The sequence below is a fragment of the Mustelus asterias genome, unplaced genomic scaffold (genome assembly GCF_964213995.1).
Source record: "Mustelus asterias unplaced genomic scaffold, sMusAst1.hap1.1 HAP1_SCAFFOLD_262, whole genome shotgun sequence".
In the NCBI taxonomy this organism is placed as follows: domain Eukaryota; kingdom Metazoa; phylum Chordata; class Chondrichthyes; order Carcharhiniformes; family Triakidae; genus Mustelus; species Mustelus asterias.
In genome coordinates this window covers 143,090-160,756 of record NW_027590228.1, presented here as the reverse complement: position 1 = coordinate 160,756, position 17,667 = coordinate 143,090, and the positions used below count along the sequence as shown (strand labels likewise).

Genomic DNA, 17,667 nt, shown 5'->3' with positions numbered 1-17,667 from the left:
ACAACTAACTCCAAGAAAAATAGGGTAGTAATAGTAGGGATTTTAACTTTCCCAATATTGACTGGGACAGCCATAGTATTAGAGGCTTGGATGGAGAGAAATTTGTTGAGTGTATTCAGGAGGAATTTCTCATTCAGTATGTAAATGGCCCGACTAGAGAAGGGGCAAAACTTGACCTCCTCTTGGGAATAAGGAAGGGCAGGTGACAGAAATGTCAGTGAGGGATCACTTTGGGACCAGTGACCATAATTCCATTAGTTTTAAGATAGCTATGGAGAACGATAGGTCTAGCCCAAAAGTTCAAATTCTAAATTGGGGCAAGGCCAATTTTGATGGTATCAGGCAGGAACTTTCAACAGTTAATTGGGGGAGTCTGTGGGAAGGGAAAGGGACGTCTGGTAAGTGGGAGACTTCCAAAGGTGTGCTCACCAGGGTTCAGGGTAAACACATTCTATTCAGAGTGAAGGGCAAGGCTGGGAGAAGTAGGGAACTCTGGATGACTCGGGATATTGAGGCCCTGGTCAAGAAGAAGAAGGAGACACATGACATGCATAGGCAGCTGGGATCAAGTGGATCCCTTGAAGAGTACAGAGGGTTTAGGAGTAGAGTTAAGAGAGAAATCAGGAGAGCAAAAGGGGGGCACGAGATTGTTTTGACGCAAAAGGCAAAGGAGAATCCAAAGATATTCTACAAATATATAAAGGGCAAAAGAGTAACTATGGAGAGAGTAGGGCTTTTTAAGGATCAGCAAGGTCATCTATGTGCGGATCCGCAAGACATGGGTGAAATCTTAAATGAATATTTCTCATCAGTATTCACTGTTGAGAAAAGCATGGATATTAGGGAACTTGGGCAAATAAATAGTGATGTCTTGAGGAGTGTACATATAACAAAGAAGGAGGTACTGTAGGTCTTAAAGCGCATCAAGGTCGATAAATCCCCAGGACCTGATGAAGTGTATCCCAGGACACTGTGGGAGGCTAGGGAGGAAATTGCAGGTCCCCTAGCAGAGATATTTGAATCATCGATAGTCACAGGTGAGGTGCCTGAAGATTGGAGGGTGGCAAATGTTGTGCCTTTGTTTAAGAGGGGCTGCAGGGAAAAGCCTGGGAACTACAGGCCGGTGAGCCTCACATCTGTAGTGGATAAGTTGTTAGAAGGTATTTTGAGAAACAGGATCTACAGGCATTTAGAGATGCAAGGATTGATTGGGGACAGTCAGCATGGCTTTGTGGAAAATCATGTCTCACAAATTTGAGTTTTTTGCAGGGGTAACCAAGAAGGCAGATGAGGGCACTGCAGTTGATGTTGTCTCCTTGGACTTTAACAAGGCCTTTGACAAGGTACCACATGGTAGGTTGTTGCATAAGGTTAAGGATCGAGGGTGAGGTAGCCAAATAGATACAAAATTGGCATGATGACAGAATGTGGAGATGCCGGCGTTGGACTGGGGTAAACACAGTAAGAAGTTTAACAACACCAGGTTAAAGTCCAACAGGTTTATTTGGTAGCAAAAGCCACACAAGCTTTCGGAGCTGCAAGCCCCTTCTTCAGGTGAGTTTGTGCTCTGTTTGTGAACAGAATTCCCACTCACCTGAAGAAGGGGCTTGCAGCTCCGAAAGCTTGTGTGGCTTTTGCTACCAAATAAACCTGTTGGACTTTAACCTGGTGTTGTTAAACTTCTTACTATGATGACAGAAGACAGAGAGTGGTTGTAGAGTGATGTTTTTCAAACTGGAGGCCTGTGACCAGTGATGTGCCTCAGGGATCAGTGCTGGGTCCACTGTTACTTGTCATTTATATTAATGATTTGGATGAGAATTTAGTAGGCCTGGTTAGTAAGTTTGCAGATGACACCAAGATTAGTGGCATAGTGGACAGTGAAGAAAGTTATCTAGGATTGCAACGGGATCTTGATCAATTGGGCCTGTGGGCTGACGAATGGCAGATGGAGTTTAATTTAGATAAATGTGAGGTGATGCATTTTGATAGATCGAACCAGGACAGGACTTACTCAGTTAATGGTAGGGCATTGGGGAGAGATCTAGGGGTAGAGGTTCACAGCTCCTTGAAAGTGGAGTCACAGGTGGACAGAGTGGTGAAGAAGGCATTCGGCATGCTTGGTTTCATTGGTCAGAACATTGAATACAGAAGTTGGGACGTCTTGTTGAAGTTGTACAAGACATAGGTAAGACCACACTTGGATTACGGTGTACAGTTCTGGTCACCCTATTGTAGAAAGGATATTATTAAACTAGAAAGAGTGCAGAAAAGATTTACTAGGATGCCACTGGGACTTGATGGTTTGAGTTATAAGGAGAGGCTGAATAGACTGGGACATTTTTCCTCTGGACCATAGGAGGCTTGGGGGTGATCTTATTGAGGTCTATAAAATAATGAGGGGCATAGATCAACTGGATAGTCGATATCTTTTCCCAAAGGTAGGGGAGTCTAAAACTGGAGGACATAGGTTTAAGGTGAGAAGGGAGAGATACAAAAGTGTCCAGAGGGGCAATTTTTTCACACAGAGGGTGGTGAGTGTCTGGAACAAGCTGCCAGAGGTAGTAGTAGAGGCGGGTACAATTTTGTCTTTAAAAAGCGTTTAGACAGTTACATTGGTAAGATGGGTATAGAGGGATATGGGCCAAAAGCGGGCAATTGGGACTAGCTGAGGGGTTAAAAAAAAGGGGCGGCGTGGAGAAGTTGGGCCGAAGGGTCTGTTTCCATGCTGTAAATCTCTATGACTCTATTATCCTCGTGTTCTGGGCACCATTAGTGATTCCTCAGCCAAAGTTGGGAAATGAGATGGCTTTTGCATTGCTGTTTGTGGAATCTTGCTGTGCACAAAATGGATGCTGTATTTTCTGCATTATCATCAAGGCTACATTTGGCAAAATGCAGCCTTTTCGATTGGCCGTCTCCCATGACTCACCGTGGGTTCACCTGACTGACAGGGATATTCAGTCGAGCAGCGATATCCTCCACTGTCTCGTTCCCTTCCGATATGATACCCACTCCCTTTGCGATGGCCTTCGCTGTGATTGGATGGTCACCAGTCACCATGATAACCTGCAGGTAACCGAGAGTTAGGCCACAGGCTTCGCAAGAGAAACTCCCAACCAGGGTTCAAATCAGCTTCCAATCCCCCAACCCACCACTTGAAGGTGCTGTCTCCCACTCTCCGTCTCCCAATCTCCGTCTCCCACTCGCCGCCTCCCACTCTCTGGGTGGGATTTTCCAGCCGGGCTCATCCCAAAGACCAGAAAATCCCACCCGAGGTCAATGGACCTTTGCACGGTCCGTCCCCCGGCCCACTACAATTCCCTGATGGGCGGGATGGGAAAATTCCGCCCTCTGTCTCTCACTCCCTTTGCCTCTCTCACACTCTGTTTCTCGCTCTGTCTCTCTGCCCCCTCTTCACTGAGACCAATTCGAACTCTTGTTTCCGCATTAATTCCCCACGGGCCGTCGCCAGCTCTAGAACTAGTTGTCGGGTACCTTGATGCCCGCACTACGGCACTTGCCAACAGCATCTGGCACAGCCGCCCTGGGGGGGTCGATCATGGACATCAGACCAATGAAACACAGGTTTTCTGTCGTGAAGTTCACATCATCGGTGTCAAAGGCGAATCCTTTTGGGAACTGCTCCTCTGGGAGGTAGAAATGACAGAAACCTGCAGAGAGGAGGTACACAGACAGCAAACGGTCAGCACATCACTAGAAATGGGAGCAGGAGGAGCCTGCTACCCCACTCAGTAAGATCGTGCCAGATCTGATCATGGCTGATCTGGTTGTCATCTCCAATCAGTTTCTTGCCTGTCTCCCAGTAACACTCAATGGCCAAAATCCCTCCAACTCAGCTTTCAATTTTTTCGACAGCTCCGCACGCTCTCTGGGGGAAGCGAATGCCACAGATTCACTGCACACAAAGAAGAAATTCCCCCTCATCTCCGTCTTCAGTGGGAGACCCCTCATTTTTAAACATTGTCCTGGTTTCACCACCGTCAACAGAGAGATACACTCTCTCACCCAGTCGAGCACCTAACAGAATTTTAGGCGTTTCGGTAAGATGAACCTGTTCTACAAAACAACGGCGTGTATGGGCCCAACCTGCTCAACCTGTCCTCTTCAAACAAACCCACTTCGTCCCAGGAATCAGCATGGTGAACCTCCGCTGGACTGGCTCACATGGATGTACATCACTCCTTAAGTAAAGAATTACTGAGGGAGCGCCGCACTGTCAGAGGGTCAGTACGGAGGGAGTGCCGCACTGTGAGAGGGTTAGTACTGAGGGAGTGCCTCACTGTCAGAGGGTTAGTACTGAAGGAGTGCCGCACTGTCAGAGGGTCAGTACGGAGGGAGTGCCGCACTGTGAGAGGGTTAGTACTGAAGGAGTGCTGCACTGTCAGAGGGTCAGTACTGAGGGAGTGCCGCACTGTCAGAGGGTTAGTACTGAAGGAGTGCCGCACTGTCAGAGGGTCAGTACGGAGGGAGTGCCGCACTGTGAGAGGGTTAGTACTGAAGGAGTGCTGCACTGTCAGAGGGTCAGTACTGAGGGAGTGCCGCACTGTCAGAGGGTCAGTACTGAGGGAGTGCCTCACTGTCAGAGGGTTAGTACTGAAGGAGTGCCGCACTGTCAGAGGGTCAGTACGGAGGGAGTGCCGCACTGTGAGAGGGTTAGTACTGAAGGAGTGCTGCACTGTCAGAGGGTCAGTACTGAGGGAGTGCCGCACTGTCAGACGGTCAGGACTGAGGGAGTGCTGCACTGACAGGGGGTCAGTGCTGACGATGTGCTGCACTGTCAGAGGTTCAGTGTGTGGGTCAGTACTGAGGGCGTGCTGCACTGTCAGAGGTTCAGTGTGTGGGAGCACTGCACTGTCAGAGGGTCAGTATTTACGGAGTGCCGCACTGTCAGGAAGTCAGTACTGAGGGAGTGCTGCACTGTCAGAGGGTCAGTACTGAGGGAGTGCTGCACTGTCAGAGAATCAGTACTGAGGGAGCGCCGCACTGTCAGAGAATCAGTACTGAGGGAGCGCAGCACTGTCAGAGGGTCAGTATTGAGGGAGTGCCGCACTGTCAGAGGGTCATTACTGAGGGAGTGCCACACTGTCAGAGGATCAGTACTGAGGGAGCGCAGCACTGTCAGAGGGTCAGTATTGAGGGAGTGCCGCACTGTCAGAGGGTCATTACTGAGGGAGTGCCGCACTGTCAGAGGGTCAGTACTGAGGGAGTGTCGCACTGTCAGAGGGTCAGTACTGAGGGAGTGCTGCACTGTCAGGGGGTCAGTACTGAGGGAGTGCTGCACTGTCAGAGGGTCAGTACTGAGGGAGTGCCGCACTGTCAGAGGGTCAGTACTGAGGGAGCGCCGCACTGTCAGAGGGTCAGTACTGAGGGAGTGTTGCACTGTCAGAGGGTCAGTAGTGAGGGAGTGCTGCACTGTCAGAGGGTCAGTACTGAGGGAGTGCCGCACTGTCAGAGGGTCAGTACTGAGGGAGTGCCGCACTGTCAGAGGGTCAGTACAGAGGGAGCGCCGCACTGTCAGAGGGTCAGTACTGAGGGAGTGCTGCACTGTCAGAGGGTCAGTACTGAGGGAGTGCTGCACTGTCAGAGGGTCAGTACTGAGGGAGTGCCGCACTGTCAGAGGGTGAGTACAGAGGGAGCGCCGCACTGTCAGAGGGTCAGTACTGAGGGAGTGCTGCACTGTCAGAGGGTCAGTACTGAGGGAGTGTTGCACTGTCAGAGGGTCATTACTGAGGGAGTGCTGCACTGTCAGAGGGTCAGTACTGAGGGAGTGCCGCACTGTCAGAGGGTCAGTACTGAGGGAGTGCCGCACTGTCAGGGGGTCAGTACTGAGGGAGTGCCGCACTGTCAGAGGGTCAGTACTGAGGGTTGGTACACCCTCTGCTCCATTCTCTGCTCCTCCTTGCACTTACCCAGCACGCGTTCTCCCAGTCCCCCCAGCTCCATGTAAGCGTTCTGAAAGGCCTCTTTCAACTCTTCATCCAGTTGTTGCTCTTTGCCCTGTATCATGATTGTCGAGCATCGGTCCAGGATTCTCTCAGGCGCTCCCTTCATCACCAGCAGGTAGCGTTTCTCATTTGGGTCCTCTGTCTCATGAATGGAGAGCTGCAGGCACATAGGAAACCCCCATTTAATACAAACTGAACCCCACACCGCCTCAAAACCTTTCCAAACATCAGGCTGGCCTTCCACCGAGCAGCTGAGGCTGTCTGTTACATAGAAACCGGCCTCAATGACCAACCTGCCCACACCAGCCCTCTCACCGCAATATGAAATAAGAGCAGAAAGATGCCATTCAGCCCTTCCAGCCTGCTCCCCCATTTCATAAAATCATGGCTGATCGCAGAGTCACTTTTCTCACTGATCCTTAATCCTCTGACTGATTAGAGACCTATCGATCCCAACCTCAAAAGCTTTCAAGGACTCGACCTCCACAGCTTCCTGGGGTAAAGAATTTCAAAGATTCACCAGAGAGAAGAAATCTTTCCTCAAAAATGAGCAGCCCCTTATTCTGTGACTGTGCCCTCTGGTCCTACACTCCCCATGAGTGGAAACATCCTTCCAACATTTACCCTGTTTAACCCCCTCAGAATCTTCTACATTTCAATTATATCATCTCTCATTCTCCAGAACTCCAAGGAGTACAGACTCAATCTAGGATAGAATCATAGTGCAGAAGGCGGCCATTTGGCCCATCGAGCCCACACCGACAACTAGCCCATCCAGATCCTATCTCCGTAACCCTACGTATTTACCCTGTAAATCTTCCTGACACTAAGGGGCAATTTAGCATGGCCAATTCACCTAACCTGCACACCTTTGGACCGTGGGAGCAAACCATAGCACCCGGAGGGAACCCACGGAGACAAGGGAAGAATGTGCAGACTCCACAGTCACCTAAGGCTGGAATTGAACCCGGGTTCCCTGGTGCTGTGAGGCAGCAGTGCTAACTACTGTGCCACTTGTTTAATGTTTTCTCATATGGCAGTCCCTCCATACCCGGGATCATCCTCGTAAACCTATGACTGTAAAACTACATTCTGCATCCTCTCCTTTCCTTTCCTACATATGGGACGCTTAGCGTGCAAGAAACAATACTTTTCACTGTATACTAATACATGTGACAATAATAAATCAAATCAAATCAAGACCTTCTCTGTATTGCCTCCAATGATAATCTAACTTCCTTTAGATAAGGGGACCACAATTGTTCTCAGTATTCGAAATGTGGCCTCACTGGTGCCTTGTAGTATTGCAGAAACACCTCTTTACTTTTATACTCCAGCTCCCATGAAATGAAAGCCAGCATTCCATTTACCTTCCTCTGTTCCTCTCTCTGTCTCTCGTATAGTTAACCAGCTTCCCCTCATCTCTGACAATCTCTACAACCTGCTAAACGTTTAATTGCTCACTCTCCACAGTCCTCATCCATTCCCGATCGGACTTAGTAATGACGGCCCAGCTCCACCACCATTAAAAACATCGTAACTCTGTTTCCAATCTCAAATCCACTCACCAGGTTGGAGCACTCCATCAGCCATGCCACCTCCCACCTACTCCTGCCCCTATTTCTATTGGTCCTGTGGTCGAAGAGGCCCATTAACAACTCACCTGGCAGCACTCCTGGAGTACTGTGCAGAGTGGTTCTATAGCCCAGGTGGAACTGTGACATTCTGCTCTCCAGCTTCATCCCCTTAACTGCTTCTTAAGACCTTCCACCAGTCCTTTAGACGCTGGACAGTGAGGCACAATCTTGATGTGCTTGATGCCATTTAAGGAGCTGAAACTCAGCACTCGTGAAGGCTGTCCCATTATCTCACATGATGACTTCAGGTATCCCATTTGTTGAAAAATACTGATGCAATTTCTCAACTGTAGAGTGCGACGCCATTGACTTCCTTTCAAACACTGCCATCCATGTTGAATGGGCATCGACATTGTGACCAAGAATGGTCCCACATCATCGACATGAACTCATACCCATGGCCGTCCCGGCCACTCCCAAAGGTGCAGTGCGGTTGCAGCAGGCAACCTTTGTTGCAATTGGCACCGTTCCCTCAACTCTCAGTGCTGGCATCGATACCAGGCCACTGGACACAACTCCTGGTGAGCATCTTCAGCTTAGATGCACCTAGATAGGCACTGTGTAATTTCGCTAGTAAGAAGTCGCACAACACCAGGTTAAAGTCAAACAGGTGTATTTTAAATCACGAGCTTTTGGAGCACTCAGGTGAGTAATTTAGCTAGGAGCAACTCCCTTCCTAGGGACGGCTACTCTGGCTCCCCAAAGTTTGTTGCCACCTTCACAACTCAATTCATCCTTTTGTATATAATATGGTTTCTTCTCTTCAGATACTGGCTCACTGGCCGAACCTATTAGCACCCTGTGCCTTATATGGGTAACAGCGGATCCCTGCTGGTCCAACATTTGATTTGTTGAGCTGAAACTGGCACTGAATAAATTCAATGCCATGACAATTTCCTGTGGTACTGGGGGAGGTGCTACACTCTCTGATAGTACCTGGTGACTAAGCACATCCACATTTACAATGTGTTCCAGGCCAGTGCTTGAATGTGTGTTCAGAGAGTGACAGAATTAACATTCAACACTGAATTCCTGCTGATATGATTGGTGGAGTGGCCTTGTCTTCTTTAAAAAGACCCAGGAGTGGTTTGTGGTCCGTAACAATGTGAAAATGCCTCCCATGCACTGGTGGTCCTCTCGAAAGCCTCAATTGAATCTGCCTCCACCACACTTCCAGGCAGAACAATCCAGGCCCCAACCACACGCTGTGTGAAAATATTGTTGCTTACATCACAGTTGCTTCTTTTGCAAATCATTTTAAATCTGTCCCCTCTCATTCTTGATCCTGTTACAAGCGGGAACAGTTTCTCCCTGTCTATTCTGTCCAGCCCCCTCATGGTTTTGAACATCTCTATCCAATCTCCTCTCAGCCTCCTTCTCTCCAGTCCCCATCTCTCCAATCCATCCTCCTAACTGAAGTTTCTCATCCCGGAACCATTCTTGTAAACCTCTTCTGCACTCTCTCCAATGTGTTCCCATCCTTCGTATAGTGTGGCACCCAGAACTGTACACGGTACACCAGCTGAGGTGTAACCTCCTTGCTCTTGCTCTCTAAAAGGTATCGATCTGAATTATTAAGTTTAAAGTTTATTTATCAGTGTCACAAGTAAGCTTCTGTCAAAATCCCCGAATCGCCACACTCCGGTGCCTGTTTGGGTACAATGTGGGAGAATTTAGCACGGCCAATGCACCTAAGCTACATGTCTTTCGGACTGTGGGAGGAAACCGGAGCACGTGGAGGAAACCCATGCAGACACGGGGAGAATGTGCAGACTCTGCACAGACAGTGACCCAAGCCGGGAATTGAAACGGGTACCTGGTGTTGTGAGGCAGCAGTGCTAACCGCGTCCAACTCTCTGTCTCTACCCCCGATCTGCTTAGCATTTTGAGTGTGTTATATATTTAAGGGGTTGCATGATTACTTCAAGAGCCAGTCATATGATTTGATGCTGATGTCATTGGGCTGTTTCACAGGCTGCAGTTTTGACTCCGTTTCGATGCTGTACAAACAACTGCTCCTGCGATCTATCTGTTCTTGTTCATTTCAATCTACATGTGAAAACCACATCTTTTTTTTGTTTGAAACCCACAACCGCTAACATAGCTTGGACTGTGGTATTCGGTTCAGCTTACCGCAGTGTGTCGCTGCTGTGATACGCAGTAACCTAACACTCGCAATAGCCTCACCTGGTATTTGTTTGTGGAGTTAAAAGGGATCTCGTTGATTTTCTTGTTCTTTTCCCGTGTGGCTTTCACCGATCCGGAGGAAAGCTCGATACATTTCAGCAGAGCAGACTCCGAGGCATCACCAGCAACATCTCGCTGTGAGGAAGGGGACAGAAGCAGTGTTCAGGGTAAGCTCATAAAACAGAAGGTTTATATCGAACATAGAACAGTACAGCACAGAACAGGACCTTCGGCCCACGATGTTGTGCCAAGCTTTATCTGAAACCAAGATCAAGCTATCCCACTCCCTATCATCCTGGTGTGCTCCATGTGCCTATCCAATAACCACTTAAATGTTCCTAAAGTGTCTGACTCCACTATCACTGCAGGCAGTCCATTCCACACCCCAACCACTCTCTGCGTAAAGAACCTACCTCTGATATCCTTCCTATATTTCCCACCATGAACCCTATAGTTATGCCCCCTTGTAATAGCTCCATCCACCCGAGGAAATAGTCTTTGAACATTCACTCTATCTATCCCCTTCATCATTTTATAAACCTCTATTAAGTCTCCCCTCAGCCTCCTCCACTCCAGAGAGAACAGCCCTAGCTCCCTCAACCTTTCCTCATAAGACCTATCCTCCAAACCAGGCAGCATCCTGGTAAATCTCCTCTGCACTCTTTCCAGCGCTTCCACATCCTTCTTATAGTGAGGTGACCAGAACTGCACACAATATTCCAAATGTGGTCTCACCAAGGTCCTGTACAGTTGCAGCATAACCCCACGGCTCTTAAACTCCACCCACTGTTAATAAAAGCTAACACACTATAGGCCTTCTTCACAGCTCTATCCACTTGAGTGGCAACCATTAGAGATCTGTGGATATGGACCCCAAGATCTCTCTGTTCCTCCACAGTCTTCAGAACCCTACGTTTGACCCTGTAATCCACATTTAAATTAGTCCTACCAAAATGAATCACCTCACATTTATCAGGGTTAAACTCCATTTGCCATTTTTCAGCCCAGCTTTGCATCCTATCTATGTCTCTTTGCAGCCTACAACAGCCCTCCACCTCATCCACTACTCCACCAATCTTGGTGTCATCAGCAAATTTACTGATCCACCCTTCAACCCCCTCCTCGAAGTCATTAATAAAAATCACAAAGAGCAGAGGACCAAGCACTGATCCCTGTGGCACTCCGCTAGCAACCTGCCTCCAATCCGAAAATTTACTATCCTCCACCACCACCCTCTGTCTTCGATCAGACAGCCAATTACCTATCCAATCGGCCAACTTTCCCTCTATCCCACACCTCCTCACTTTCTTCATAAGCCGTTTATCCAGAGCATACAGCTGTCAGCGGCAATACAGAACCTGGGGAGGGTTCACACACCCGGGGAGAGTGAAACATGCCCGGGGAAAGATTGCCTGTGGAGAATGTGGCATATCCTGGGATAGTGTAAAGAGCCCGGGGAGAGGGGGCGCCCGCCCGGGGAGAGGGGGCGCCCCCGCCTGGGGAGAGGGGGCGCCCGCCCGGGGAGAGGGGGCGTCCGCCCGGTTCTGCCACCTCTTCTTCTCTGCCGGTGCAGACCCCTATGCTGGTCTGTCTCTGACCTACCTTCAGAATGGGGATATTTTCTTGTCCAGGTTTAAATGTAGCTCGGTTACACAGAGCAGCAATCCGTGACAGAGAGGCCCATGTGACAGAACTCTTGTCAAAGGAAGCACCTAGAAACACAGAGGGAAGTAAAACTCAAGATATATCCAATGCGAGGAGGCTATGTGTAAGAAACAGAGCAACAGTACGGGCGACAGAGTGACAGAGAGAATGGCGAAGAGAAGGGGCGGAAGAGCGTTGGTTTGAACAACAGACACAGATCGAGTGAGAGTGAGAAAGGGGAGCGAGAAAAGCACAGACAGGGAGAGAGAGCGAACGAGAGAAATCCCACACCAGAATGGAATGAATTGCAGCGAATAAACTCCTGGTCCCAGACAGAATCACTCAGTGAGGTTGGTAAGGGCAGGCATGGTGAGATTGGTGAGGGTGAAGTTGGTATGGGTAGTGAAGGTATTTTTGAGGGTAGGCATGGTGAGGTGGGCGAAGTGGGCGAGGGCGGCCAGGGCGAGGGTGGCCAGGGCGAGGGCGGCCAGGACGAGGGCGGCCAGGGCGAGGGCGGCCAGGGCGAGGGCGGCCAGGGCGACCGAGGGCGAGGGCGACCGAGGGCGAGGGCGAGGCGGGCGAGGGCGAGGTGGGCGGGGGCGGCCGAGGGCGAGGCGGGCGAGGGCGGCCGAGGGCGAGGGCGGCCGAGGGCGAGGGTGGGCGAGGCGGGCGAGGGCGAGGCGGGCGAGGGCGAGGCGGGCGAGGGCGAGGCGGGCGAGGGCGAGGCGGGCGAGGCGGGCGAGGCGGGCGAGGGCGAGGCGGGCGAGGGCGAGGCGGGCGAGGGCGAGGCGGGCGAGGGGGGCGAGGGCGAGGGGGGCGAGGGCAAGGCGGTCGAGGGCAAGGCGGGCCAGGGCAAGGCGGGCCAGGGCAAGGCGGGCCAGGGCAAGGCGGGCAAGGCGGGCCAGGGCAAGGCGGGCCAGGGCAAGGGCGAGGTGGGCGAGGGTGAGGCGGGCGAAGCGGGCGAGGGAGAGGCGGGCGAGGGCGAGGCGGGCGAGTGTGAGGCAGGCGAGGCGAGCGAGGGCGGCAGTGGTGAAGGTGGTGAGGTTGGGCACAGTGAGGTTGGTGAGGGTGGGCACAGTGAGGTTGGTGAGGTTGGGCACAGTGAGGTTGGTGAGGTTGGGCACAGTGAGGTTGGTGAGGGTGGGCACAGTGAGGTTGGTGAGGGTGGGCACAGTGAGGTTGGTGAGGTTGGGCACAGTGAGGTTGGTGAGGGTGGGCACAGTGAGGTTGGTGAGGGTGGGCACAGTGAGGTTGGTGAGGGTGGGCACAGTGAGGTTGGTGAGGTTGGGCACAGTGAGGTTGGTGAGGGTGGGCACAGTGAGGTTGGTGAGGGTGGGCACAGTGAGGTTGGTGAGGGTGGGCACAGTGAGGTTGGTGAGGGTGGGCACAGTGAGGTTGGTGAGGGTGGGCACAGTGAGGTCGGTGAGGGTGGGCACAGTGAGGTCGGTGAGGGTGGGCACAGTGAGGTCGGTGAGGGTGGGCTCAGTGAGGTTGGTGAGGGTGGGCACAGTGAGGTTGGTGAGGGTGGGCACAGTGAGGTTGGTGAGGTTGGGCACAGTGAGGTTGGGCACAGTGAGGTTGGTGAGGGTGGGCACAGTGAGGTTGGTGAGGGTGGGCACAGTGAGGTTGGCGAGGGTGGGCACAGTGAGGTTGGCGAGGGTGGGCACAGTGAGGTTGGTGAGGGTGGGCACAGTGAGGTTGGTGCGGGTGGGCACAGTGAGGTTGGTGAGGGTGGGCACAGTGAGGTTGGTGAGGTTGGGCACAGTGAGGTTGGTGAGGGTGGGCACAGTGAGGTTGGTGAGGGTGGGCACAGTGAGGTTGGTGAGGGTGGGCACAGTGAGGTTGGTGAGGGTGGGCACAGTGAGGTTGGTGAGGGTGGGCACAGTGAGGTTGGTGAGGGTGGGCACAGTGAGGTAGGTGAGGGTGGGCACAGTGAGGTTGGTGAGGTTGGGCACAGTGAGGTTGGTGAGGGTGGGCACAGTGAGGTTGGTGAGGGTGGGCACAGTGAGGTTGGTGAGGGTGGGCACAGTGAGGTTGGTGAGGGTGGGCACAGTGAGGTTGGTGAGGGTGGGCACAGTGAGGTTGGTGAGGGTGGGCACAGTGAGGTTGGTGAGGGTGGGCACAGTGAGGGTGGGCACAGTGAGGTTGGTGAGGGTGGGCTCAGTGAGGTTGGTGAGGGTGGGCACAGTGAGGTTGGTGAGGGTGGGCACAGTGAGGTTGGTGAGGTTGGGCACAGTGAGGTTGGTGAGGTTGGGCACAGTGAGGTTGGTGAGGGTGGGCACAGTGAGGTTGGTGAGGGTGGGCACAGTGAGGTTGGTGAGGGTGGGCACAGTGAGGTTGGTGACGGTGGGCACAGTGAGGTTGGTGACGGTGGGCACAGTGAGGTTGGTGAGGGTGGGCACAGTGAGGTTGGTGCGGGTGGGCACAGTGAGGTTGGTGAGGGTGGGCACAGTGAGGTTGGTGAGGTTGGGCACAGTGAGGTTGGTGAGGGTGGGCACAGTGAGGTTGGTGAGGGTGGGCACAGTGAGGTTGGTGAGGGTGGGCACAGTGAGGTTGGTGAGGGTGGGCACAGAGGTTGGTGAGGGTGGGCACAGTGAGGTTGGTGAGGGTGGGCACAGTGAGGTTGGTGAGGGTGGGCACAGTGAGGTTGGTGAGGTTGGGCACAGTGAGGTTGGTGAGGGTGGGCACAGTGAGGTTGGTGAGGGTGGGCACAGTGAGGTTGGTGAGGGTGGGCACAGTGAGGTTGGTGAGGGTGAGCAGGCACGCCGTCTGCCTGAGCTGCCCGATTATTTTACCAGATTGATCCTCGGTGGTGTCAGCCTCGTGGATTTGATTGTCGAACCACATGTGGGCCACGGTCATTCGGTTCTGGGTCAATGTGCCAGTCTTGTCCGAGCAGATGGTTGAGGTCGATCCCAGAGTCTCGACGGCCTCCAGATTCTTCACCAAACAGTTTTTCCGAGCCATGCGCTTTGCAGTCAGGGTCAGGCAGACCTGTGGGAGAAGCGGCAAACCTTTAGCTGAATGGGTCATTGCAAGCAGGGCTCCATAACTCCGGTGTTTTGAATGAGTGCAAATAAACTAACCCTCTGAGTTCATCCTATCACAAAAGGCGAATAGGAAATTGGTCATTAGCAAAACCCAGGGGTTGAGAAATAGACCATCGCTTATATACTCCGGGGTGGTGAGAGGAGAAATCAGTATGGCTTAAATTAACCCCATTCCTGTCCATAACATAACTTTATCTAAAGCTGTCATCATCTTGTACACCTCTACCAGATTCTGCCCCCCAATCTCCATTATCCAAAGGAGATTTCCAATGATCCATGTCCAAAGATCCCTGAAGGCAGCAGGACAGATCGGTAAGGTAGTTAGGAAAGAATATGAATACTTGCCTTTATTAGCCGAGGCATTGAATGTAAGAGTTGGGAGGTTATGAAGGAGTCGTACAAAACACTGGTGAGACCACGGAAAGAGTGCTACGTGCAGTTCTGGTCGCTACATCATAGGAAGGATGTGATTGCACTGGAGAGGGTGCAGAGGATGCTGCCTGGATTGGAATGTTTCAGCTATGAGGGGAGCCTGGTTCGGCTGGGGTTGTTTTCCTTCGAGCAGAGAGGCCGAGAGGGGACCTGACTGAGGTGTACAAAATTATGAGGGATGTAAATAGGAAAAAGAAATTTCCCCTCAGTAAAGGGGCCAATAACCATGGGACGTAGATTTTGAGGGATACCTCTTTCACCGAGAGGATGATGGGAATCTGTAATTCACTGCCTGAAAGAGTGATAGAGGCGGGGACACTCACAACATTTAAGCAGCATTTAGATGAGCACTTGAAATGCCATAGCCTACAAGGCTACAGAGCAAGTGCTGGAAAATGGGTTTGGAACAGATAGGTGCTTGATGGCTGGAGCAGACATGATAGGCTGTAAAACTCTATAAGTCATAACTAAAATTCCCCTCCTCCCTGGACCCATTCTGGTCAATCTCACCCCGCACCCTCTCAAGGATCCGCGCATCTTTCATAAAGTGCGGTGCCCAGTCCTGGACACAATGCTGTAGTTTGTGATCTAAACTAGAACTTTCCAAAGGTTCAGTATAACATCCTGCTTTTCAGCTCAATCCCTCTCTTTTTGAAACTCCAGATCCCGTATACTTTGCTCACCGCACCCTCAGTGCATTCCACCAACCTTGGAGATCTGTATACTAACCGCATCCCCCCACCGCCCCCCCCTCCCCACCCACAGGGTCCCTTTGGCCCTGCACTCTCTTTCTAAATGGGCCATTCAGCCTGTTTAGCCTCTCCCTATCCCAGCAGTCCAAATCCATCACACTTCCCTGTGTCCAATTCCAGCTGCCACTCTCCTGCCCGTTCTGCCAATCTATCAAAGTCCTGTTGCGGTTAATTGGCATCATCCTCACCGCCCGGCATTCCTCCGAGTTTGGTAACATCGGGCAGTGTTGAAATTTTACTCTGTGTTCCGATGTTGAAGATATTTCTTTCGCCATCAGGAAAAAGCAGTGGTCCTCACACTGACCCTGAGGGAAGACCATTGCCTTCCATCCTCCAGTCTGAAATATCACCATTTACCACAACCCGCTGCTTTCTGCCCTCCAGTTAGTTTTCTCTCTGAGCTGACACTGAGCCTGCTGCTCCGGGAATCACAATTCAGGGGAGGGTCAGACCGACACTCACCGTTACTGTAGCCAGTAAGCCCTCAGGTACGTTGGCGACAATGATCCCAATCAGGAAGATGACAGCCTCCAGCCAGGAGTAACCCAGGATGATGGAGAGAATGAAGAAAGTGACTCCCAGGAAGACTGCCACTCCAGTGATGATGTGAATGAAATGTTCAATCTCCTTAGCGATGGGGGTTTTCCCGGTGTCCAATCCTGAAGCCAGGGTGGCAATGCGTCCCATCACTGTTCTGTCACCAGTGAAGATCACAATTCCCCGGGCTGTGCCTGGAGAGCGAGAGGAGGACAGGGAGAGGGTGAGACTGAGCACGCTCACACCCAGACTGAGCACACTCACGCTCACACACTCACCCAGACTGAGCACGCTCACACTCACACCCAGACTGAGCACGCTCACACCCAGACTGAGCACTCTCACGCCCACACACTCACCCAGACTGAGCACGCTCACACCCACACCCAGACTGAGCACGCTCACACCCAGACTGAGCACACTCACGCCCACACACTGACCCAGACTGAGCACGCTCACACTCACACCCAGACTGAGCACGCTCACACCCAGACTGAGCACGCTCACGCTCACACCCACACCCAGACTGAGCACGCTCACACTCACACCCAGACTGAGCACGCTCACTCCCAGACTGAGCACACACACACTCACACCCAGACTGAGCACGCTCACACCCTCACACCCAGACTGAGCGCACACACACACACCCAGACTGAGCACGCTCACACTCATACACCCAGACTGAGCACACACACACTCACACCCAGACTGAGCTCACACACACCCAGACTGAGCACACACACCCAGACTGAGCACGCTCACACCCACACCCAGACTGAGCACGCTCACACCCACACCCAGACTGAGCACGCTCACACCCACACCCAGACTGAGCACGCTCACACCCAGACTGAGCACGCTCACACTCACACCCAGACTGAGCACGCTCACACCCACATCCAGACTGAGCACGCTCACACCCACACCCAGACTGAGCACGCTCACACCCACACCCAGACTGAGCACGCTCAAGCCCAGACTGAGCACGGGTGACACGGTGGTTGGCACTGCAACCTCACAGCACCAAGGACCCGGGTTCGATTCCCGGCTTGGGTTCCTGTCTGTGCGGAGTCTGCACATTCTCCCCGTGTCTGCGTGGGTTTCCCCTGGGTGCTCCGGTTTCCTCCCACATTCCAAAGATGCGCTGGTTGGGTACATTGGACATGTTATATTCTCCCTCAGTGTACCCGAACAGGCACCGGAGTGTGGCAACTAGAGGATTTTTCACAGTAACTTCATTGCAGTATTAATGTAAGCCTACTTGTGACACTAATAAATAAACTAAACAAGCACTCTGACTCTGTACCTTCCACACAATTGGTTGAGAAGAAGGCGATATTCCTGGTCTCCAGTGGATTGTCGTTGGTACAGTCGGGTGAACGGGTCTGAGGCTCAGATTCACCAGTCAGTGAGGAGTTATCAACCTGAGAGACAGAGTGGGGAATGGGAGCAATGG

General features: G+C 52.1%; 1 protein-coding gene across 1 annotated transcript in view; it reads right to left on the bottom strand.

The window, feature by feature from the left end:
* LOC144485994 (sodium/potassium-transporting ATPase subunit alpha-3-like) overlaps nucleotides 1–17,667 on the bottom strand; it is a 165,499-nt gene that overhangs the window by 29,564 nt on the left and 118,268 nt on the right. Inside the window, exons 7-14 of the mRNA XM_078204100.1 lie at nucleotides 17,518–17,635; nucleotides 16,134–16,402; nucleotides 14,233–14,431; nucleotides 11,396–11,505; nucleotides 9,794–9,928; nucleotides 5,934–6,126; nucleotides 3,499–3,674; nucleotides 2,933–3,069 (exon numbers count right to left, since the gene is read on the bottom strand). Coding sequence (XP_078060226.1) covers nucleotides 2,933–3,069; nucleotides 3,499–3,674; nucleotides 5,934–6,126; nucleotides 9,794–9,928; nucleotides 11,396–11,505; nucleotides 14,233–14,431; nucleotides 16,134–16,402; nucleotides 17,518–17,635 — 1,337 coding nt within the window. The remainder of the gene's footprint in view (nucleotides 1–2,932; nucleotides 3,070–3,498; nucleotides 3,675–5,933; nucleotides 6,127–9,793; nucleotides 9,929–11,395; nucleotides 11,506–14,232; nucleotides 14,432–16,133; nucleotides 16,403–17,517; nucleotides 17,636–17,667) is intronic.